General features: G+C 38.7%; 1 protein-coding gene across 1 annotated transcript in view; it reads left to right on the forward strand.

The window, feature by feature from the left end:
- COL11A1 (collagen type XI alpha 1 chain) overlaps positions 1–25,948 on the forward strand; it is a 240,499-nt gene that overhangs the window by 87,296 nt on the left and 127,255 nt on the right. Inside the window, exons 9-24 of the mRNA XM_038414607.2 lie at positions 2,015–2,077; positions 3,865–3,906; positions 4,332–4,394; positions 5,769–5,843; positions 9,539–9,622; positions 10,596–10,652; positions 14,642–14,695; positions 16,405–16,458; positions 16,572–16,625; positions 17,231–17,284; positions 22,681–22,734; positions 22,862–22,906; positions 24,236–24,289; positions 24,386–24,430; positions 24,833–24,886; positions 25,367–25,411. Of these exons, the coding sequence (XP_038270535.1) occupies positions 2,015–2,077; positions 3,865–3,906; positions 4,332–4,394; positions 5,769–5,843; positions 9,539–9,622; positions 10,596–10,652; positions 14,642–14,695; positions 16,405–16,458; positions 16,572–16,625; positions 17,231–17,284; positions 22,681–22,734; positions 22,862–22,906; positions 24,236–24,289; positions 24,386–24,430; positions 24,833–24,886; positions 25,367–25,411 (897 nt within the window). The remainder of the gene's footprint in view (positions 1–2,014; positions 2,078–3,864; positions 3,907–4,331; positions 4,395–5,768; positions 5,844–9,538; positions 9,623–10,595; positions 10,653–14,641; positions 14,696–16,404; positions 16,459–16,571; positions 16,626–17,230; positions 17,285–22,680; positions 22,735–22,861; positions 22,907–24,235; positions 24,290–24,385; positions 24,431–24,832; positions 24,887–25,366; positions 25,412–25,948) is intronic.

Here is a 25,948-nt window from a genome sequence, read left to right on the forward strand (position 1 = left end):
GATTGCAAAACACAAGTGCAAACAACTCAACTCTTTGAAAATTGTTCCCCAAATATTTCAGTTGAAGTGAAATTATCCACAAAGTGTTACAGGGATGGACCAGTGTTGTAGTGTCATGGAAACGCACCACAGAGATATACATTAGTGACCTGCACTCCCATGTTGTGGGGACAGCAGTCAGTTGCTATGAGAAAGAACTGCAAGACTTCACTGTACAGAGAAACTTTTGGCTAATTCGGTACAGTGTTGACAGATCTAGAGAGAGCCACATTCAGCACTTGGTAGCTAGAATAATCGTAAGCAAAAGACAGAAAAAACTCGAGGGAGCTGGAGCATAATGGAGAAGTTCAATCTGTAAGGTGTTAAAAAAGGTTCAAAGGGTCTAGCTTGCAGAAATAAATTTAAAAAGTAGACTACATATGTCCAAATTCTGCTCTCAGTTACATCAGTATAAATCTGGAGTCACTCTGTTAAAAATCAATGGAGTCATTTCAAATTTACACCATTTGAGAGCCATAGTCTGCAAAGGACTGTTACTTGAGCACATCATATATGAATTGATTCCCTTGGATGTCTGTGCCTATCAAAAGAAGCAACAAGGATGAAGACAAGAATGGTATTGGAAACCTCTACAGTGCAGAAATCTATGCTTCTAACTTGAAAATGTTTCAAGTTAATAACAGATAATTTGGGGGGTTGGGGAGCTGTGGCAAAGGGGAGAATTATAAATTCCATGAATGGTACAAAACGTAGTGCTCTCTGTCCCTGGTTTACAGCTTGTGCGGTTCCTAACTGCATTCTGGCATTAGGTAGGAGAACAAGTAACTCATCTTTTCTCATCTCTTCCCTCCATCTCTTAGTCCCACTACTCAGAGAACCACAAGGTAGTAACTGCAGCCCCAGGGCTAGATTCATTCCTGCTTTTTCCACTGCCTCAGTAGGATGCAAAGAGAGCAGTAGGGATGCATGTGGGGATGCTTAGAGGGACAAGAGGCTATTTTACAAAAGCTCCTTGCCTTCACATATACCCCTAGCACTTCTGCATCTGCAAACCTTGGAGCATGAACATTTTTCCTCCTCCTTCTGGCACAGTGGGTCAAGCATCCACAAAGTCAGGGTTTCTCAAACTGGGGGTAGCGACCCCTCAGGGGTCATAAGGTTATTACATTGGGGTCGCAAACTGTCAGCCTCCACCCCAAACCCAGCCTCCAGCATTTATAATGGTGTTAAATAGATTTAAAGGTGTTTTTAATTTATAAGGGGGGGCTGCACTCAGAGGCTTGCTGTATGAAAGAGTTCCAGAGTAGCAGCTGTGTTAGTCTGTATTCGCAAAAAGAAAAGGAGTACTTGTGGCACCTTAGAGACTAACAAATTTATTTGAGCATAAGCTTTCGTGAGCTACAGCTCACTTCATGCATCCGATGAAGTGAGCTGTAGCTCACGAAAGCTTATGCTCAGATAAATTTGTTAGTCTCTAAGGTGCCACAAGTACTCCTTTTCTTTGTATGAAAGGGATCACCAGTACAAAAGAGTGAGAACCACTGCCCAAAGTCATTTGATTTAGTGTACAGCCACTCTACAAGATCTTCTGAAGCTCCCATTCTTTGTAAGATCACATCACCTGTAGTGTGATATGCCAAAAATAAGCTTATTCAAAATAATATCCTCCCCCCACCACACACATATACACACACATACAACACAGAGTTTAGGATCTAATCCTGCAGTCCTAATGCAAGCCAAAGTCCCACTGAAAAAGTCAATGGGAATTTTGCTGCTATAGATGCTACAGGATTAGTTAGATAATTAAAGCTATTCCACTGATTTCCTGTTTTTTAGTATTTAATATTTTTGTTTGATAAGATTTGTGTTACTTTGGTATTTGTGTTGTGATACATTTTTCATGGCACAAATCCACTCCAATTTTAGTTTTAAACAACAGAGTGTCCGTGCTTTTCAGAGTGCACAGGATTCTTAGGCCTCATGTATATTTTCATTTTTTTCCATTCGGTAGGTGACTGGGCATGGTGCTTATGGAGAAAAAGGACAGAAGGGAGAACCAGCTGTGGTTGAACCTGTAAGTATGTGGGTGGAGATTTTCTTTTATTAAGTGCCATGGAATTTTCATGGGTAATTATTTCAGTGCCAAACCATGTCACCTACGTATAGGAAGTCAGGATATTATATGTGATCTCCTCCAGTGCGATCACCAATATTATTCTGTGGACTGGCATCACAAATGATAAAGAAGAGCCCCACAGACACACCTCCTTCTGCCATATACTGGGCCAACTACGATGTTGTTGTAAGACAGACTGAAGAATTGGTCTGTGGACAAGAGATTAATCACCTCCGAAGAATTGATCCTGGTTAATTTTCACCTTACTGTCCCACACATCATGAGACCAGCCAACAAAATCCCTATATTTGTTTAATTAAATACTTGTGTTTGATGTTGTAACATGAATACATAAAAACAGTACCACAGGGTCAAGTAGCACCATCATGAAGCAACATATTGATGCTCTGCTTATTTATCCTGCATTCAAATTTGTGAACGTTAGCAATGGTAAGGGAACCACCTAAAGAATGCCTCTCAGCTGTGAATAGCAATGGAGGCAGTGAAGCAGCTTCTACACTAAGACACAGTTATGTTGTAGCATTGTATTTTGGATGAATATTATAAACCTGCTTTTTTTTAAAAAAATACTGCAATATCTCATCTTAACTTAACAGAGTGGCTAGCAGAAGCTAAGTGCTACTGTCATTTAATCCTCTCGAAGTCTGAGTGGCTCTCCAAACGTATTTGACTGGAGTGGAAATAAATGTGGTAATTTTTAATTAGGTTTTAATGGCAGTTGGTATCACAAAACTATCACAGAACTTAGTGTTTCTAGAAGTCACTGATCACAAAAGGTAAAAGACGGTAACGGAGAATGAGTTGCAAGTCAGGAATGAAACACAATAACAACGACGTATGGAAAAGCTCAAACTGCATTAGCACAGAAAATATCTCATTCTTAAAAACTACTGTCATTCCCCACTGCTATACTTTAATTCTCTAGCAGTACTTTTTTAAAACCAGTTGTGAGTCAGGCTGTATACAGCGTACCGTGCTAAAAAACCTCCCACATCAATGTGTAAAAAGGAAGTTTCTGAAGCAAACCCAATATTTTTATAGCTTCTACTGCAATAACAGAGGCTTCATCAATATTCCATTTTGAATTTCCTCTTGGCGCAAAATCCTCAGAGCAGCTGTTTGATACCAAAAGCATGGTTTCAGGAGAAGGTTCTGGATGATATCGTAACTATGTGTGTGTGTGTAGGCATGCGTATGAAGCAAGTAATTCAAGATCTTCAAGACCTGTAAGTCTTCCCCACTTTTAAAGTTGGAGAACCATAAGGTACAGTTCAGCGCCTTCCTAATTGTACTAAATGACCTTGGACGCCATCAGCAAAACTGTACTTGCATAAAATGGAACAAAACCAGGATAATGTTAAATCAGCATATATGAGTTACCATTGTGCCTACTCAGCTCATGTTTTTTTCTCAAAAATTTGTAGCACAGAAAGTGTGACATTGCCCAGGGTAATTTAGGAAACTTCTGTGCAATTATTTTATATGCTACAATGGATGCATTGAAAAGTACAAATTATAGTCCCTGAGAGAAAATGTTTACCTCAGTAGTTATGGAGAGAAGATTTGTTGTGCTTTGATGAGAACAAACAGATGGGTATGGAAGTGGAAACATAAGGATTACAATGTCATAAGACTCCTTGCTAATTGTATTGCAATTGGAATTTATTCTTTTCTTTTTATACTTTCTCCAAAAGATAATGAGACTGGTGTCATTTTTTCTGTAGGGGATGCTTGTTGAAGGACCAGCAGGACCAGCAGGACCTCCAGTAAGTGGATATTTTTTCATTTTGGTTGGTTTTCATAGTTTAATTATAATTTCATTTTAGTGCATTCAGTGTGCCCATTGTACTTTGGTACTTACGAATTGACATATTTAAAAATAGAGACATCATTTCTCATATGTAGAATGTACTCAACACAGTAGAAAAAGGCAAGATTTACAGAAGATCTCAGCTCAAGTGTTTTCACTGGGAGCACACTGGGATGCTGAGAACTTTTTTGAAAATCTGGCCCAATTGTGGGTGCCCAGAATTTTGAAAAACTGACTATACATTAATATAGAAAAAGATCTGCCTTATTATTTGGAGATAATCATTTATGGGTCTTGAACATAATTTTTTGTAGACAATAGTTGAACACACGGATACAATTAGTCATTCAGCATAACCATTTATGGTCTGTTTTTTCATAGGGTCTTACAGGTCCCCCAGGTTTACAGGGTCCCACTGGTCCTCCTGGTGACCCTGGTGAGAGGGTAAGTCAAAATATGGATTATGCAGTTTATTAATGGTATATCTTGCTCTAATCATTGTAAGAGTTAAATGGGGCAGATGCTGAGCTAGCGTATAGTGTAGGTAGCTAAAGTGTAGTTCATGGAGCTGCACCAGTTTACACAAGCTGAGGATCAGGCCAATATTTCTTTTTAAGGAGCAATACATAGTGAAAACACAGGAGAAAGAAGCAATGTCCCTGTGATGCATTTCTAATATTACAGTATCTATCTAACCCTAATCTCACTGTTTTATGTTGGTGTGAATGATTTTAAAATGTAATTAAATAATCCTAAAAATCCAGTTACAAATCTCTGATATAAATTTGAATGATATTTAAATAAAATGTTTGAACAATAAACCACTCAAATGAAGAGATGAATAAAGGTGATGATATACAGTAACAAAATCCTCACTGAAATGATGGACTTACTGGATACTGTCTGTCCGAACTGTGTTGGACATATTGTGGTCTTTGATGGTGCAAGGACAAATGAGCTTATTTGCTAGCATTACATGATATGGTTTTTGAAAGAACAGGTATGGTCATGCCTAAAATGATAGTCTAAGAAAACCCATGTTAAAGTAATGTATTTAATGCAGCCATTCCTTAAGTCTTCAGTGTTTTCGCAGGCTTTTTGTATTATTTTAAAACAGCCTAAATGCGTTCAGTTCAGGGAAATTTTCTATTGCAATAGACATGAAATAAATGTCACTCAGCTTTACCAATGACAGTTTATTGAAAAGTCTAGCATGTTCCTGAAATATTTGTTTCTGGGAGGCACTGAGAATACAGCAACTGTGTACTGTATAATATGACATTTTTGTTAGAATTCTAAATCATACCACACACTCTACATGTAGAAAATGGACTGGCATAAGCATTTTTTCTTCAACCCTTATTCTTATAGATTTAATAATTCCATATATTCTTACGGATTTAAACTAAGAAAGTAACACAGAAACTTAACATTATTATAATGAAACTGCTTGGGGTGGTATTCCTTTTGCTTGTCAAGTTGTAAGTGATCAGTAAAATTCTACATGAAACAGCTCTCACAATAGACACATCAAGCTCATCATTCTGCACTGGGATCTACCCTTGTAAAGTCCTAATAATTTTACTAGAATTCCATAAAAAGGCAGATATTTGTACTAGCAGATCCTGGTGCTGCATCAGAGCCTACTTTTTTAGCATTACAAAGTGACTCATTTAGAAATTTAGCTTATGCCACTTAGGATAGTTTTTTAAAACATATATGAAATGTATTCACAACCTACAAGAATTAATATATGTGGCCCTGTAACTAGCAAGATCTGTCTAATTAATCTCCACTTCCTTTTGGTTGGTTTCACAGGGCCCATCAGGGCGTCCTGGCCTTCCAGGTGCTGATGGTTTACCTGGTCCCCCAGGTACCATGTTAATGTTGCCGGTAAGTCCTGTTAGGATTACAGAGTGGGAAAGCTTGTATTGAGTAATGCTTTTGCTTCCAAAGAAAGGGAATGAATTAAACAGACAAAATAAATCTCCTGTCCTACAGCAGGTTCTGTCTTTGGAAAGAGACATACAACAGAAGTTTTGATCATTTGTTATCCTTGAAGATCACTTGCTAATTTTCACAAGAGAAAAAGTGTTAGTCCTGGTTTTCCTGGCCAAATTTAAACCTGGGTGATTGAACTATGCCTGCTAAAATACCTTTATCATTTAATTGTCAATGGTATTATTCCTCACTACCTGTCTTCTATTATTTGGGTGTGGCATATCTGAAAGTCAAAGGCACTACATGCTTCCTGCCTTCAAGTCTCAGTGACTTAGGCCTGGGCTACACTGGGGGAGAGGGATATTAGAACTAAGATAGGCAACTTCAGCTACGCTATTCACGTAGCTGAAGTCGAAGTATCTTAGTTCGACTTACCTGGCTGTCCTCATGGAGGCAAGTCAGCGGCAGCTCCACCATCGCCTCCGCTTACTCCTCCTGCCGAGGTGGAGTAAAGGCGTCAATTCGGGGATCGATTTATCGCATCTAGACAAGATGTGATAAATCAATCCCTGATAGATCAATCACTACCTGCCGATCTGGCGGGTAGTGAAGACATACCCTTAGTATGCTCAGCACCTTTCAAGATTGGCCTTTGGTATGCACACATATTCAACCCATTCCTGCTCCCACTGGAGTCCATAGCAAAACTCCACAGGATTCAGGAGGAGCAGGCACAAGCCCAAAGCTAGTATAGTATGCTGTTGTGGACGGCAATATATCAGTGTAAATCATTATAAGGTGCAGCAGCTACTGTCACAGGAATTAATAAACAGACTGCAAATGCAGTGAAGTACAGTTGGTAAGATGTGCTGGATAGAAGTGTTTACTGGTTTTAGTTGCTGCTGTTCTGTTGGATATCTGGGAACTACATCACTGGTTAGTAAGAATGAGGAAAGAAAGCTTGTGGAAAGTTGATTTTCTATTTGGAGAACAATCAGTGAAAGGTTATTATAATGAGCTGTGTTTTGTGCTGGCACCTGCAGTATAGTTCTGCTAATATATCATTGTTAGAGCTAGTAGAATGATAGAAACATTTATTCACCAATAATTATTTGATGAAAATGCCATTATTCTCCAGGAATATTATTCACAAGTTATTCTTCCAACTCTAGTCACTCTTTCAGAGAAAGGTACTTTTAACAGTGTGCTCTACTAGGAGTGGCAAGGATGGAATAAATCAGCTATAGGTAACCTGTTCAGACACTTTTGTGAATCCCACTGGGCACCTCTCTCTGCATCTTTAGGTCTGTGTAAATTTGGCCTTGAGTGACTTACCAAGGCCACACCAGATGTCTGTGGTGAAGCGAGGAACTGAAAGCAGGTCTTCTAGTGCCCTAACCACAGCTTAGACTGCATTATTCAATAGACAGACGATTTACATCAAAGATTTCAGGGAAACCTCTCACTGTTTCTGTGTCATTGGTGTAGCTACAGTCTTGCTAGGAAGAATTGGTATGCTGGTATAGAGCAATGGCTGGTGTTTTTACCACTGTGTTATCTAACCCTGCTCTGAACATAGATGATAAAAATGCTGAGGGCCTGTCTACCAATGGTCCCACCATTGCTAGCACCAGTGAAGCTGCACTGATAATGGTAGTTTTCTTAAAAATTATCCGGGTCAAAAAAGCTTAACAAAAAAGCAAGATACAATAGGAGTATATATTTTATAACATTTTGTTTGCCCCACCCTCTTACTGTAAAGGGGACCTCTAAATATTAAGGGTAATCTCAGCTTTAATTAAAAAAAAGTTGTTAGCCCCTTTTCTTGCAAAGATAGCCTTGAATACATAAATCAGTCATTGAAATTGAAAGTATGTCACTGCAATTATCATGAACATCATGCGTTGTTCACGGTCCCCACTATAGCCACCCAGGGCTTAGATCCATCAAATGTGTCCCTCAGTTTTGGAAGGTACACAAATAAATTTGCATTTGTGAGGATCATTACTGCTCAGGACACTTCTGACACCTCACTGCTGACTGCCACAAGCTCCTTCCTATCTACTTCCTGCACCCTCAATAGCTACACTGCTGAGCAGCCAGTGTATCCTCATTGTACAATGGTTCTGTCCAATAGCATGAGAAATGTAGGTTCTGCAGCACCCCCTGACTTGAAGTGGTTTCCATTATACACAGGGGTTACAGTTTGGTTCAATGGCCCTCAGCACCCCCGCTATACAAATTGTTCCAGCCCCCCTGTCCTGGTCTAATGGACTAAGCACAGGACAAAGAACAAGGTAGTCTTGCATTCTAATCTTTGCAGTAACAGTGACTATCTCAAGGTTTTAATCAATCACTTAATGATTCAGTGTTAGCAACTCCATCTGTAACATGGGAAAATGGCCCCGTTGTGAGGTGTGTAGGTATCTATCATCTTATATAGTGCTAGAATTCACCAGAATGCACAGACCTCCTAATGGGCCCCAGATACTCCTGGCTAATCTGGGCAGCTCCAACGTGATTATTATTAACTAATTCTGATTATTATTATTGTAAATGTTGACAATTCTACATGAACACCAACACAAAGAGGGGGCTCCACTTATGCAGCAGGAAGCTGGGGGGTTGGAGGCAGAATCTTGATGATCCTTTTTCCTTTGCATATAAAAATAATAATAATAATGATGTGATTGCAGGGGAGAAACATCATTTATACTTGGAGAAATGCAGCAGTAAAAATTGTTTCATGACCAGGCTAAAAATGCTAAAATTGCCTGTTATGAAGGTAATTTAACTGAATTTGGAGAAAGTCAGAAGTTGACAGAAGATGGGATTGATCTGGTCTCATGTTTTGGCACCAAAAGTAGTCTGATCTCCACATTGAGGACACACTAAATTTGGAGAATTGAGAATAATGAAATAAACTATTTTCCAGTAAAGATGTATATCTACTATAATTGGTATATTTACTAGTATATATTTAGTATATAATTACTATAATTAGACAAATTAGACTGATTAGACTGCTTTACATATTCTCTATATGTTATGTGATGTACAATATCAATTGTATCTATCTATCTAGATAAGAATATTTGAATTCTTATTTGGAAGCCTTGTGTACATACATTTAAGTTGAGACCTTAGGAAAGGGCACAAACTATTCCACATCAGATATCAAACTGTTTTCATATCAAAGCTTGACATCAGTTGAATTGCATTTCTCCTACTACTAACTAAAGTTGTATTGGTTTTTGCTACATGGTACTAATTGATTTTGGTGGCATTTAATTGTTAGTACAGTTTGGCATAAAAAAGGAATCCATTCTGGTTTCCTATGTGCATTTTAATGGCCCATTGTATAAATGAAAATAAAAGGATTCCAGTGAAAGCAACAGATATTTTACCTTTTATTTATATGGGAGCAGAACTGGGCTCAAATTCTGTTAATGGTAACTTAATATTCATATTGGAACCAGTGGGTCTTATTTTACACTCTGTTGAAGTTTAATGAAGTGACACCAGATTAAAAGTGGAGTAAAGAATCTGGCCCAATACCTTAAGCAGCACTATCTGTAGTTACAGTGAACAAGTATGTTTCTAACCTGGCTAATTGTGAATTCTTTTTCTTTGTGCAATATTTGTAGTTCCGCTTTGGTGGAGATGGTGAGAAGGGCCCAACAATCTCAGCTCAAGAAGCTCAAGCCCAAGCTATTCTTCAGCAGGCAAGGGTAAGAATGTTAAACTGGAATAAAAATAAAGCAGCAAATACAGAGGAGACTTGTGTGAAGTTGCCTGTTATAATATATATATATATATATTGGGGGAGAGAGAAAGAAAACATGAGATAGATGCAGATGATATAGATGTTTGAGTGAAATACTGAAAGCAGAAATGAAAAAAGAACGTTCAATCAGTCGCGAATATTATATATACACACACATATACCCCCTCACACACATGCACGAGACATTGATTCACGCATGAATGTTAAGATGAAAACTGTGGGACTGAGGACAACAGATTTCATAGGCTTGCCTCGGCAGCATAGCATCTGACCAGAGTTGTGGAGGAATTTGGGATGACAGGTTGATGAGCTGTCCAAATCAGTTTATGGTCTGTCTTCCCTTGATTAATTCTGGAAAGTGTAATGTGACCTCTGGAATGTGTATATGTATGATGACACCAGCATGCTTCATTCTCGCTGTGTGGTCCAAATGGTTTAATTGAGAGATAGAAGCAATCATCAGTGTGGGATAGCACAGAAGAGAGTGGCTTAAAATACTAAAGTGTCTTCTTTAGTCCAATAGAAGAACACTTCTTAATTGCAAAGACAAACATCCAGTTCTTAGTGTTTTATTCCTACTGAAATTATACTGATTTTATGGGAGTGGAGGACAAACTTAGTATAAATTTGTATGCATGGTCTGTTATAGTCTCATTTAGTAAACAGTAACTGACACAGTTGCTAAGTAATATATTTTATGCATCACACTTGTGACAGCTTAATACACACAATCTTTTTAATATGGGTTGCCAGTTGCTAAGCTCAGCAAAATAAACATCTACTCATGAACATGCAGTTAACCTTCATCACCAGCCACTAGCATGAATTAATTACTAATAATCTGGCCATGCAATGACTATTATGTAATTTTTGTAGCTTCCCCTTGAAATATGTTTTTTATTTTCATTTTTTTACAGATTGCTATGAGAGGGCCACCAGGCCCCATGGGACTCACTGGAAGACCAGGTCCTGTGGTATGTTAAACAAAACAAGGATAAAAAATTGAACACACAAGTATTAAAAATGCATGGTACAAATTCCTGCCTCACTTACACCAGTGCAATAAAAGTGATTTGACTGGGGACTTCATTGGTATAATTAAAGCCAGAATTTGAGTCCATATTCTTTTGCTGGGTCTTAAGTTCAGCCTGTAAGCTACTTTAATGTTTTGTCTGTATGCATAGAGTACACTTTAAAACTTGTGAATGTCTTATATAATTAAATAAGCCTGTGCAGTTAGATAACCACACCTTTCAGTATTCAGGGTGTTTACTATGGAAAATATTAGAAACTGCAAGGAAATGCTACAGAATAATCATATCTGTTTATCGTAGGTAAAGTAAGTCAGTACTGTAAATTGGCACAACTCCCATTGACTTCTAAGAAAGTTATGTCTATTTACTTCAGGGCTGAATTTGGCTTACAGACTAATATTGAATGATTTTGAAGGATATTATTGTCACTGTGGTTATAAAAATATTCTGAGTTCAGTACCCAGTCTGCAGCAAACAAAAATGACAGCTTTTTAATAGCAAGCATATCAAATAGCTTTTAGGTCACCATTACATTTGCCATTGTGATCTCTACACAACATTTTAAAAGGATAGCACGTGTGATAACAGTGGAAAATCAGGTAGGAGGCTCTGCGCTTTGTAAATCACCTGACCAATCTTGTAATTGTAATTTCCTCTTTTAGGCAATGGATACATTGTAGACTCAAATAATTCACAAAATGATGTAATTTAGCATTTATCATGTTTCAAAAAGCCATTTAAGTATAGCAACAACAATATAAAATAATAACTGCTGGAACCAAGATTATAGGCTTTGTAGAAAACAAGTCTTTTCTAAAATTATCTCAGGTGATTATATTTATCCTCTTGGATCCAGACAGTAGGGTTTTTCTCTAGAGTAAGTATAGCATCCATATTTGGAAGGACTCACTTAGTTTGGAAAGCAGTATTTAATATGTTTTGTTGGCATGGCTAAGTTGGCAGATACTTTGCCTGTTTGTGATTATGATGATCGCTAACTGATGTATTTTATCAATGTGTTTTGCAAAACAATGGATGATCTGCAGCACAAAGAGAAAGTTTAGCTCTCATAATGACATAAAACAAACATCTTTTAGTAAAATATATACAAAAACATGCTTATCATTATTTAATAGCAAAGCAGATTATTAATGAAGAACAGGTATCCATGAAACATTCCTGAGATGGTATAATTGTAACATCAGGAGTACAAACACTCTTCCTCCATCTTTTTTGGCCCCGCATTGCCTTTATGTGCTACCTCAGAAACAGCTTATTGTTGAGTGGTAACATTGTGATGTCATGGTTAAGTCACTTCCCCTGCCCCATCTTTCTACCTCCTTTTTCTCCCTACTGTCATCATCTCCCTCCCTAATTCATAGCTCACTGGATGAAATATTCATCAGCAGGTAGGAGGGGTAAATGGACAACCACATTTTATCTATCTTCTATAGAGTCCACAGACTGGGCTTTTAACCCTATTACTGCTGCCATGTATTGTTCTAGTAGCACAAAGTAGCCAAAAAGCTGTCTCAACTGTACCCCCTCCAGATTCCTTTTGTGAACGGGAAATCCCAAGGTGCATAGAAATGGCATAGTGACACTGTGTCCCAGCACATAGTGGAGAGGGTATATATGGAGAGAATAGGTCTCTGTCTGGGAGCTCTCATACACCAATGATCTTTGGCCACTGCAAGAGCCCCTTAGACTACTGGCAGCTGGTGTAATCTTGCCACAGCTGTAAATTGGACCTTTGGGTGGTTTCGTACCCTGTGGCCCCCGCATCATGTAGCTGTGAAGGACCCTTTCCTCACCAAGTTATGCTGAACCCCAAAAGGCCAGTCCCAAGGATTGGCGCTTTCTGTCTATCTAGGTAAAACTGAGTGGTTTCAGCTGAGTCTCAGCTAATAAAAATAAACAAACAAATAAACAATTTCAGCTACAATCAGTGGGCTTTAATTGTAACTTTGAAACAGATACACGGGAAAATTCTTCAGTGGCATAACTCTTCCAGAGTCAATAGCATTGACATTGTCTGTCAGCAGAGAGCTTGACCCGCAGACTTTTGGTTGATCACAGTTAGGCAAATTTCATTACATTTATAATAAATCAGAATAAATTGGTGCAAGGTAACAAACCAACGGATACCCTATTTCCACTGGTGTAAATCAAGAGACAAGAAGATCGCATTCAGTACATACTGGCATTACCATTATATAACTGTGGTAACACTGAATCCATTTGTAAAGAGTGGTGCAATATTGCTAGTGTACAGTTCTGTTTACTGATAGTCCTGCCTACATACCACCAACAGTTTACATATTAAAAGCATTGGTGGCTCTTTGTATGGGAAGGTTAGAGAATGAATCACATTAATAGCTATTTTGCCATCAAGCCACCAGGAGGCTCTAGAAACCCAGCTCTTCTGATCTGGCAAAATGTTAGGCCAAAGTTTCCAGAAAAGGCTAGTAATTTTGGGTGCCTCAGATTTTAGATATCTCACCTTGAAATATCTGAAAAAGGACCTAATTTACAAACTTTGCTGAGCACTTGTCCTCTGAAAGATCAGGCCCCTTGAACAAGTCTCAAGTTGAACAATGAAAAAACAAGGCTCTCAAAATCACTAGTCATTTCTGGAAGTCTTGACCTTAATCTGTCATGTATTTTGCTAATTTAATTGTGAGAACATCAAAGAAATACATTAAGAATCATGTTAAATGTATTATTAAAAAGCACTTTTCTTAGCATAGCAGAGTTTTAGTTACATTAAGTATAGTTACATTAAGTGTATTCACAGTGTTAAAATAGATTATTTATCCTTTTTTTGTCTGAGGTCGTTTCCACTGATAGTGCACATTTAAAACTGTTTAAAAACTAGGTTGATACAGAGAAACCAGAGCTAACAGTCATCTGCTAACTATGGTCACCTGTCCTAGTATGAAGCAACAACTCAGGCCTGGTTCTTGCCTCACTTAGGGCTTGAACCACTGACTTCAGTTGGCACTAGATCAGGACCTTAGAGCAATTTCTCTTCATTTCAGTAGGAGAATCAGGCCTCCAGTCTCAGCGAAGTTTGTATAATATTAAGTACACAATATTTGCTGCCAACTATTCAGTCAGAAATGCAGCAATCCTTTGCGCTTCTTAGTAGGCTTCATTCTATTTGTATACTCTGTTGGTTACTCTTTTTGAATTATGTTGGTATGTTTTTCAGTGGAATCAATATTAATGGAAAAGGCAAACAGATTGTGAAAAACATTAGGCCAGATCCTAGCTACTCTGATTTACTCCAGCTGAGGATCTGGTCTAGTACTGTTTTTAAGACCCAGAATAATAATATGAGATAGAATACACTCCTTGCTTATTATTTATTCTGAAATGTTGTGTCTCTATCTGTCTGATGCTATAACAGTGTAGAAATATAGTTATCCAGATTAGTCACATGTTTAAGGGCTTGATCAGAAGGTCATTGTAATCAATGGAAAGATTCTTATTGACTTCAATGAGGTTTGAATCAGGCAGTCAGATTGTGCTTTATTTCTACAGTTGCACAAGGGGGCCGAAGATCCACTTTTAGGACTTGCTGTCTCCTCCTTGATACAGGAAGCAGACATGTTTTAATGATTCATGTTCTTACTGAGCTGATATTTACCTGGCAAACATTAATATAGAACACAATGGTCAATGCCTGGTCCCATTTAATTTGATGGATTTTTAACGTTTACTTTGATGAGACCAGGATTTGACCCCAAGTTTGCCAGACCTTTACAAAATGATCTTTCAGGTACTGTAATCACATAGGATGGTTTCATAATAGCTAAGGAAAAAGTGTTTCTTTTCTGTAATTAATTTCTAGAAAAGCTAACAGTTTATCCGGTTAAAGTTTAGCTGGATAATTAAACTCACTGTATTTTGCACTTTTTACATAGGGCGGGCCTGGCTCACCAGGTATTAAAGGAGAAAGCGGCGACCCAGGTCCCCAGGTACACTACAACATCCTTTCATTTTTCAGTATATTACCTTTTCATGCTTTGCAGCATACAGAAATACATTCCCATTTGCAGCATATGGAAATACATCCCTCTATTGGAGAGCAATCAGTTATGTGCTTTTTACATGTAATTGAAGGTGAATAGCTTTTCATGTACACTGCTGCAGGAAATGAAACAGTCACCTAGATTGTTCATTTTAAAATGTGAAAGTAACAAGCTGCCTTTCTGTAAAGAGGACCATTTATCACATGTAGAGTGTCATCTCTTGAAAACTAGTTTTAAAATTGGTGCTGGAAGCTCTTTGCTCTGCTCTGTACTGTACATGCTTATAAGTACCATTAGCATCAATGTCTGCAGTCATATGACCTTGGGCTGTGATATGATCAAATCTCATAAACTGAGCAGGGGTTAACTTGTCTAGTAATTAAACAGGAAATTTCCAAGAAAAAACTTTGACATTGGAAGAAGTGGTGTTGTTGATTCTATGGATGATCCCTTTCCTTCTTAGTAATTACTGCATCAATCTCCCAGCTTGATGTTAAAGAGCACTGGCCAGTTGGAATCTTTAAACTTAGACCCCAAACTAAGGACATAAGCACTTGTGACCATTTAAGAAACTATGACATTTTTTAAAAAGTCTGTAGTGTGAACACCTGTCACCTGGCCAAATGCCAACTTCGGTACACATATTTAATCATGTATTAGGTAGCTATCCTAAAATCCACCTTGGCACTAGTACAAAAGTAAAACATTACAAATAGCTGATTAGTCTTTCATTTTTTCTGCCTACATTTCCAGTGTGGTCCCTTGTTAGTTTGGTTTTTTTTTCCTATTTCTTCTTGTGGTCAGGTGAAGCTGTCCACCAGCTTGGACAGTTAGCCATGTCCCGGACTGATATGACTGGGTCCTTTGCCCCCTCCAGTACCTCAAGGTTCACAGCCCTCCCTTAACCTCAGGGAGATCACAGGGCCAGCTTGCCCCATTTCAGCCTTCTGCTGCTAAGGAAACTGTTAGTTTCTTCTAGCCCACCTCCGCCGCTTCCAGAGCTAGGTCCCCACTGGCAATCAGAGCCAGTCATTAGCTGCTGCTTACCTGGTTCCCAACACATGCCTGCTGGGCTTCTCCTTAGATCAGAGTTTGTTACTCCCTGGCTCTGCAAGCCCTTAAAGGGTCAGACCATCCTGCTGCATTGCCCTAAATTATTGGGTACTGCTTCTGAGGCCTTTTTCAGCTGACATTTCCACCCAAGCTGCATATTGGTTTTGGACAAGAGTGCTCCCTTAGAAACACCTAGAACTGCCTTCAACGAGAATCAGATGTGCATGTGAAAGCAGAATGAGGTATACAGCCTGTGAAATACTTTGGAATCTCTTTGGATAATATGTGTTGTGTAAATATAAGTTCTCATTAAATATAAGAGAATTTAATTTTAACGTGGCTAAAACAAGATTTGTAAACCATGGCACTGAGATTTTTAAAGAAATTTGGATTTCACAGGATTTGGATGCTCAGTTTTCATCACAGATTAATAGGAAGTGGGGACTCCCTTAGATAGCTTTGAAAAATCAGTCTTGGTATTTAACACCATATTCCTAAGTTGTTGTTTAGCTGAGATGTTTAGCAGTTTTGTTTAGCTAGCTGTTCTAGCTTTTTGTTGCCACATATAGTATGATTTTAAAGACTGTTTTGTTTACATTCAGGGTCCTCGAGGTATTCAAGGTTCCATTGGTCCAAGTGGGAAACCTGGCAAAAGAGTGAGTAACATATATCTGGTAAAAAAATTAAATTGAAATCCAAATGAATTGACGCTTTCTCATTAGTCTGGATGTCAGTTGTTGGCATCTTCAAATGTTTGTATTCTTTTCAGGGTCGTCCAGGAGCTGATGGTGCTAGAGGAATGCCAGGAGAACCTGGTTCAAAGGTATGAGATCTGAGGTCATATTTCAGTCATGGCATGGATGATGCACATTTTAAATAGGCATTAAACTGCCCTCCACCACACTGAAAATATAAAAACAATGTAGAAAGCGATTCTGCAATGAAAATATTGATGCTTCAGACAACCAGATAAGAGGCAAAAGTTGAGCATGAATCATCCATTTAAAAATATGGTAATTCATGGTAATGAACAGCAGTGTAACATTTAAGAAATTTAATTCTTTGGGCTTGATTCTGATCTCACTTAGGCTGCTTTTTTTTACATGGGTGTAACTGTATTTTCTACAGCAGAGCTACTTCTGATTTATACCAGTATAATGTGTGACTAGAGTCAAGCCCTTTGTCTTGATGTTAAATTTATAATGGCATAATTACAGTGGAGTGTAAAATCTGGTGCACAATGGCTTCCTCTGCTTTGATGCACACAGGGCCAAATTCTGATGTTCAGATGCATGTGCTCAACTCCAAATGATTTGCTGAGATGTGCACATATATCCATAGGTAGAATTTAGCCCACAGTGAGCTGGTGTAATTTACTAAGAATATTACAAAGTGTAATAGTCATTTCTAAGTCTTTTTCTTTCCTAGGGTGATAGAGGGTTTGATGGTCTTCCTGGTCTACCTGGTGATAAAGGTCACAGGGTAAGATAAACATGAATGTTTATATGAAAGCTTATAAAAATGTGGTAGTAATAACATCACCTCATTTAAAAAGATAACATAGGACTGTGGAGAGAATTAAGTCAGAGAACATGTCAGAATTTCATGTTGCAATATAGTGTCAGAATTGTATTTTTACAAGCATTTCATATAAGGATTCCAGTAACGTGAATTTATAGCTAACGATCCACATACATATTTTTTATTTAAATATATTTGCAGAATTTTGGCTAGATTCTCAGTGGGTGTAAATTGAAGTAGTTTCCTTAAAGTCAATGAAGATATGCTGATTTACTTCAGCTGCTGAATGGGTTGAAGTTGATTATTAGAAGAAAGTTGCAATATACTAGTCTACAAGTTCTACACTGAGGATGTACGTATCCTATGACCAGTGTGGTCATAGGGCTTATTTCCATGATGTTTCAATAGGCAGGTTTTATGCCAGTGGCACCTTCTCTTCTCCGGAACCTCTCATTGCAGATGGGGAATTGAGATCACACAAAAAGTCTGTGGTACAGCAGTGAATTGAAGCCGGGTCTCCCTTCCACTAGGGCAGTGCCATAACAACAGGCCATCCTTTTCCCCTTGCTTTGAGGATACACGGAATTTAACAGCTCTGAACATAGAGTAATGCAGAAAGTTTTGTAATTATTTGTTCGTGTTCAGAGAAAACAACATCCTTGACTTGCAATTTTTTTAAACACCATTAAAAAGGCTTTCTCAAACAAAGTAGCAATCAAGAATACCTACAATGCTAAGCTGTATTGCTTATTGACAAGGACTGACTCAAACAAAACACGTCAAATATCAACATTCCAGAACTTGGAGAAAAACCAGATCTGAGAGCTAATTCTGGTTGTGTCTGGCCCTACGGCCGTTGTGGTGGAAGAAGTCATCGTCTTGGTATGTATCCCTATTGCAAGTGCTAGTCACAGCAGCAGTTCCCTGTGCTCTCCTGAATGAGGTTCTCCTGCTAGTTCTCTTGCAAGTCTTAGCCACCACAGAAGGAACAAAAATAAGGCAGGATAATGATTCCACCCTCTTCGTGAGTGGAGCTAGCGAACCACGGATGGAAATATATGCTGCAATTTTCGAAGGGCTTGTGCAATAGCTACACTTCCCATGAACTTGGGGAGACATTGAATACTCCATATATACCTACAGTATAGTGTGTTGTAGTAATATTTGAAGTTACTCTCCTGAGTCCTGTTTGTACTTTTAGTACAATTCACAATTCTCTCAATCATTTTTCATCAATCCCTTTCTTCCTAGAAAATAAAACAAGCAGTTGTTTGCAGATTTGAAATGTGGGTTGATCTGTAGGTGGCCAGTAGAGGGTGCCAGACATTAAGATCTATCCTGTGATACTCAATTAGATCTACCCTGAGGCCAATTTGAGAATTTTATGTCAAGAGGTGGGCCATTTGCGCAGAAGCTGACAAAATAATAATAATAAAAACCCTTCAGCTGCCAATCAATAAAGACCTTGATTGCAATGTAAGTATTAGTGTTTCTGTATTTTAACAAAGTTTATAAATCAACATTATTACCCGTGTTTGTGGCAATCTCTAATGGGAGAGGTGACATCAATGATCTCTGGCAAGCTTTGTGGAGAGAGGTTTATAGGAGGTCAGGGCAAGCCATATGCACTGGTAAAGATGCTCATCTGTCAGATGATTGCGGTGTTGGTTTTTTATAATGTTCATGGTAGAAAACCTAGATTCACAGAGGTACATTGATCCGAATATCGTTAAGAGATAGATGGCTAGATTATGGCTATTCTGAAACTGGTCAGCATATTGAGTCAGAAATCACAAAGTCCCATTTCTCTGAATTTTTGTCTTCAAGATATCTGAGCTCTGGAGCTTAACAATTTCTAATTGAAAGGCACCTTCATCAATTGAATCAAGAACATTCTTGGCTTCAGAAGGGCAAAGTTCATCAGTAGGGACAAAAAACGGACCACGAACAAATAAAAGCAAATTCTTTGGAATTTTAAAATTCTCAAATCACATTTTAAAATTTTTGATGAATAGGAATTGTTGCATCAGTTTCATCGGTAGCAACTACACACAATGTGGTAAAGTTCAATATCTTTCCTGTTAAGTCTGTCTGAAAGATTTCAAGATTCCTCTGAAAGGCGCACATTTTTCCAAACAGATCCCTGAGACTGCTTGCACGTCCTTGGAGCTGCAAATTGAGGGAATTCAAGTTACTGGTTTTATCAAACAAACAAGCTACCTGTGACATAGAGGGGACTTCATTTATAAATTCCAGGAACTCATGAGCCATATTGGTCTTGTAGTTTGAAAGAAATTCTATTATTTCTTTTGAAATCACACAATATCTCTCTATCCTATTTAATCAGCGAACATATTATGCTGCAACAGGTCACTGTATTTGGCTTAAACATCTTGTAAAAGAGCTTTAAAAAAATGAAGTTGCAAGGTAGAAGCTGAACGTATCTCATTAACCAATCTCCTCACAATACCCATTGTTTTTCTTAAGTCCCCTGACAATTAACCGCACAAGACAGTCTGGTGAATGATGCGATGAAGTGTATTTAATGAAGGGTTTATCGCTGCCAAATGTGAAGCAAAGCCCTTCTCTTTCTCTGTCATAGAGGGACCTCTGTCTGTAACAATCAAGTTTACTTTCTACAGATCTAAACCAATTTTTTCAAAAAAGCCTTTAACTTTTCAAAAATTATCTCTCCTGTGGCATAGGTTTCTAATGGTAGTAAGCACAAAAATTCTTCCTTGAACATTTCACCATCATAAAAATCTAATGAACAGTGATAACTGGGCAGTGTCACTTAAATTGCTTGATTCATCCACTGCAAGAGACGTGTTGGCATTTTTAAAATCAGAAACCAGTGCTAACAATTAAACCTCCTAAATTACCTCCAATCTTCGCACTGTTGTCGAATCAGGCAGGAGAACTTGCTTCACACAGTTCACAATGTCATCTTTTATTTCTTGCAAAAACCTCCTCCAGCATTTCCAATGTGGACTCCTTCACAAGCTCAGCATCCAGGACAGGCTTTTTCTTTTTTTATTTATTACCAACATTTTCAAAGAGAAGTAGCTGTTCCTTTTTCCTGATGTTGTGAGAATGACATTTGAAGTGTGATACAAAGACTTCAGAGTTTTCAGTTTTGTCCTGTCTTGCAAAACTGCCAGGAGGATAGGCCGTGTTGAAGTTATCATGCTTTGATTCAATGTGATGCCTCATGTTGATGACCTCACAGATAGATACAGTGGTTTGGAATATTAAACGCAAAGGTTTTGCGTTTAAATGAGGTGGCATAATAAATAGAAAATCTGCTCTCCAGTTTGGGTTAAAACCTCAGTTTTTGCTATCAACTTTGCAACATTTACTCCCACCTGCATTCATTTTTGGCTCAATTTCCATCACTAATGGAAAAAAAAAGGTTGGCATCCTAGTTCAGTCATAGCTGTTGCTATCTCAAGAACGTAAGATCCAGTAAGCAGGGCTTCCTTTGTGTCTGGACTTACTGGGGCTGAGCCCCAGCACCTCTAGGCTTGGCAGTTCATAGCTCTGGTACCTCTGGACTCCCCAGCCAGCAACTGCTGCTCTCCAGCTGTCCATCTCTGAAGGTAGCACTGCCACCAGCGGCAATATGGAAGTCAGGGTGACATGAAATGGTGTATTGCCATCCTTACTTCTGTGCTGCTGCTGCTGGTGGCTCTGCCTTCGGAGTTGGGGCCCAGCCAGCAATCACCACTATCTGGCCGCTCAGACATTGCTTAATTTGGGCCGGGGCTTGCTCAGGCTCAGCCCTGGCATTTCTTTCATCACAAATTAAGCACTGCCAGTAAGTTACTAAGGAAGGCATAGGCAAATGATAGGCAGTGCATCACTGTTTGTGAATTTAATTATAAACATTGTTTCAAGGTGAGCTGGTGGGCCACACAGGAAGCCTTAGCGGGCTACATCATATCACTGATCTAATCACTGTGCATATCTCATGTATCCTCTGAAGACTGAGTAACCCTTCCAAAGTTGACTTAGGGAGGAGATCTATGTCTGCTTTCTAATATGGCGTAGCAGAGCTGGCAAACTTTGAGACATTTAATTGTATGGTGAAAGCAACCTTTTTTGTTCTTATTCAGAAATATGGATAGCGAATTAATATTTTTTAAACAAATAAAGAGAGCCTTTTCAAGTCTTCCATCCCATTGCTTGGGAATCACTATAATACTTATATTAAAATGGGAGTCCTCTAAATATTTAGAAAGTATGACAAATCTGAAAGCAGTCCTATTCAAAGCCAAAGCAGATAGCTGCAGCCCTTCAGATTCATGTGTCATGAGAGTACATAATGCAAGGAGCTGTTTGCATAAACATTCACCTCTGTATTCCTTGTAATAAAAAAGCACAGAGTGGAAAAAGAGAAATAAATCCTTTTCTACTGTAGTTATATTTTATCTGCAAGAATACTGATGTTGTTTAAAAAACCCCCCAGCAACCTTTAGCATATTCTTTTTAGGAATAAATGTCACTTAACACATAGGAAGCTGCATTCTGTCTGCACCAGCAAATGTTTTTGAACAATGTTAAGGCATAGCTGCATAGAATGTAACTCAGCTTGAGGCAACAAAGGTGCAGTTAATAGAACCTCACTCTCTCTCTTAATGACCCCACAATCACACTGAACAGTAGGGCAGTGGAATAAACACCTGCCATCCCTTATACAAGAGACAGTTTGGGGTAAATAAACAATCACCTAAACCTCCCCAGCAGCACTCTGAAGGAGAAAAAGAATGGAGACACTCAAGAGTGATTCCATATAACTCTTCTAGGATTCACAGCTGTGGGCAGCACCTTGGAGACACTGCTAAAGCTAGAAGAATCAGCATGAACACTTGATTTTTATTCAGTCCTATAAGGAGATCACTGATTAAAAATTCCCCTCTCCAAAAAGAGCTCAATCACTTGTGTGTAAGCTATGCAGCACACTAGCCTTCTTTAAAAATGAGAAAAGAAAAATAAATCCTAACTACATCAGTCCGAAATCTGCTGAGGCTCTGTGTACATAGGCCTGAGAAGCCCCAGTATGGCCGTTCTTATGGCAGGACCCAGCCTTACATGCAGTAACGATGATATGATTACTGAACATTTCTGAAATATTAATCCCACCTCACATTAATCTGATAAAAGATTTTGGAGCCACCTCTAAACGAAAACTTCTGCCAAGTAACATGTAGATTTGTACCTGTTTGTTATTACAATGAAGATGTTCTGACATACTATTATGCAGCTAAGGTGGTATTTCATTTTCCCATCTCTTGTTGTTTGAAGCCAGAGTTGTATGTAACCTGCATTATTTTAATATGGCTTTCTTAATTCTACAGGGAGATCGTGGCCCACAAGGACCTCCTGGTGCACCCGGTGAAGATGGAACAAGAGTATGTTACTAGTAACTTCAGCTTGCTAATACATACAACAAAATCTAAAGAAAGTCCTCCCAGAAGAGGAATATTTTGGTGACTATTCTCTTCACGCTAAACCTTCTATTCCATTTAATAATGACAGGGAGAAGATGGAGAGGTTGGACCCAGAGGTCTCCCAGGTGAAGCTGTAAGTAAAGCTTTTTTACTATTCTATTTCTGGTATGCAAGCTGACTGTTTTGCAGAACAAAATTGCTCTAAGATTTTCATTCATTTCTACTAAGCTTTTCCCAGAGGAAAAAAATGGCAGTTCTGTATGGAGAGTAAACAATGGGCTAGATTCTTCTGGGGTGTAACTCCACTAACATGACTGGAATTATTCATGGATGAATTCAGTCAACAGTACACAACTTCCAAATCACTGGACTTGATCCTTATCTCATTCACTCTGGTGTAACTGCACTGACTTCAGTGGACATATTCCTGATTTACATGAGCACAGTGAGGGCACAGTCCGCCTATTGAAACTTCTAGGGATATTTCACAACAGTGTTTTTTGTGAATATTTGGCTGCAAAATTTCACCCAAATTCCCCTCCCTTGCCCACACTGCTTCTCTTTATTGTATATTTCGCAATTGTTACATGTCCAAGAATTCCACTGATATCAGTAGGAATTCCACTGGTGCTCTGACTGCAGAACAGAGATCTGCAGTGCAGGCAAGCGATCCAGGACCTGGCTCAGAAAGGATAATTTTATCCTAAATATCTGATATATGGCCCTTCCAGATACAAAGTGGGTTTAAAATGCTACTGAGTCAGAATGATAGTAATTTGCCTCCTCTTCACACATAATGTAACAGAGAGGAGAACAAGGCCTGCCTACTTCAGCCACAGTGTCTGATGACACAAATAATGAAAAACATAATGCATTTACACTATGGAAAGTTAAAAATAACACTAGGGAACAAATTTTGCTCCCCCTCCTCAGAAGAATGGTCCCATTGATTTCAGTGGAATTGCTTGTGAGAGCAGGTCTGCCCTACTGCTTGTGGAAGAGTTTCCATTTGTTTATTATACAGAGAAAGACTACAAATGAGTAATTTTCAGCTATCTAGCAGAGATTTTACTACCAAGAAAGGTAGCACTTTCCACAGCAATATAGAGCATGACAGAAATAATTAACACCACCTTGTTTTCATTAAATACATAAATAGTCGGCACCCAGATCAAGTGACTGTGGAAGGTTCTGCACCAGTGTTCAGGGCAGTGGCAGAAACAAAAAGACCCCCTCCGACCTTTCTCTGGTATGAGAGACAGAGCTACTCAACAGCAGGTTCCTTCAATCCATATTGTGCTCCCAATACAGGGCAGAGGTTAGGAGGGTCCCATGTAGCAGTGAATCCTTTTATCAGGCTGCACTGCCTCCCTCCCCCCTACTCCTGTAGCCTACCTGCTCTACCTGCTTGTAAGGAGGAATTGCACCCACATTTTTAATATGAATTGTGTCTTCTCTTCAGGGTCAAAGAGGACTACTGGGACCCAGGGGCACACCCGGTCCCCCAGGACAACCTGTACGTATGGCATAAAGATTAAGGTATTTTAAATGTGCAATTTCCAGTAAAAAATAATTCCGACCAGTGTTGCCTCTATTTTTGTTCTTGTTGCAGGGCGTTGCAGGTGTTGATGGCCCCCCAGGTCCAAAAGGAAACTTGGTAGGTACATAATTAGGGAAACAATCAGAGGTTTGGGATTGTCAAAATCCTTCCCCTTCCCTATCCCCATCACTGTTTAATCTAAAATTCAGATTCCTCTAGTTGTTTTATTGAAAAGGACAGCCTTATGCATCATCTACTCAAACCTAAATTCTGCCCTCATTTAACCTCCTGTAGCCCTCAGACTCCAGCTCTCAGGGTGTAAGTATGGGTTGAATTAGCCCCACACTAATAAAATGTTGATGATATAAATTAACTTGAAAATCAGACTAGAGAGACAGTTAGTTGGTAAATTTAAAAGACGGAAAACACAGAGATGTGCCTGTATTACTTTAGGCCTGACAATGAAGATTTGTAACATAGAAGCCCAAACCTAATTCCTCTGTATTTTTTGCATGGTAGGGTCCTCAAGGGGAACCAGGACCTCCTGGTCAACAAGGAATCCCAGGTCCACAAGTAAGTGTTCAGTAACCCACAGGTTATACCACATTCCTTTAAACAAATGTTTAATGAATACAGATCAGCATAGGGTTAGCTTTTCATATGCAGGACTGATAAAGCATGAAGGATTTTATAAATAATGCTGAAAATGTGCATAGTGCAGTGGGAGCAGAATTTTAAAGCAAGCTTGCAGAGGGCTTTTTCATTTGCAAGAAAAATGACTCATTCAGTGTTCCTGGAATGCCAGCAGGAAGGGCCACACCTGTAGGAGGGTTCTGAATAGGATCCTGTTACAGACTTGATGCCAGAAGAGTAGCCTGTGCAAAAAGCTTACACAAAGCTCCTTATCTAACTGGTTTAATTCCCCCCCCCCCCATACCTCCCCACACTTATATTTGCTGCTATGTTTAAACAGATTAATGAGGGCTCTTTAATAGGGAAAATGTATGTATATTGTTATCCCTGATTTCTCACACACTGGTTTCTTTCTAATAGGGGCTTCCTGGTCCACAAGGTCCTATTGGAGCTCCTGGTGAAAAAGTAAGTTATAATGTTATTCTGGTATTTCATAATCAGTGTATCAGATGTATCCGTGTAACAGCCTCTGATTAAGTGGTTAAGAGCTTTGCTTTATGTTTAGATATTAGACACCTACGATCTCAAACATAGCAGAATGCCCTAAAAGCACCAAGAAAAAACTAAGTAAAGTAATGAATAATGTGGGCCTAACTCTTTTCTCATTTACACCATTTTTTTCACCAGTGTAACTTCCTGAATTTATTCTTGATTCATGCTGATGTTACTAGGATCAGAATTTGGGCCATAGCACTAAACTGTACGTGATTAAATTCAAATAGACTCAGACTGCTGGGCTACAAAAAAAAAAAGACAGTTTTTCAATTTAAATGTATTTTCTATCAAATTAAATTCTCTTTCATCTCCTATACTTTTAAAATATCTACCTCTTTCTTTAAACTGCAGGCCTGATTCTGCTCTCATTTACACCGATGGTATATTGGCAGAACTCAGGAGTTCTACCGGAGTAATTCTGGTATAATTTAGATTAGAATAAGGCCC

This window comes from Dermochelys coriacea, chromosome 8 (assembly GCF_009764565.3).
Source record: "Dermochelys coriacea isolate rDerCor1 chromosome 8, rDerCor1.pri.v4, whole genome shotgun sequence".
Classification (NCBI taxonomy): Eukaryota; Metazoa; Chordata; order Testudines; family Dermochelyidae; genus Dermochelys; species Dermochelys coriacea.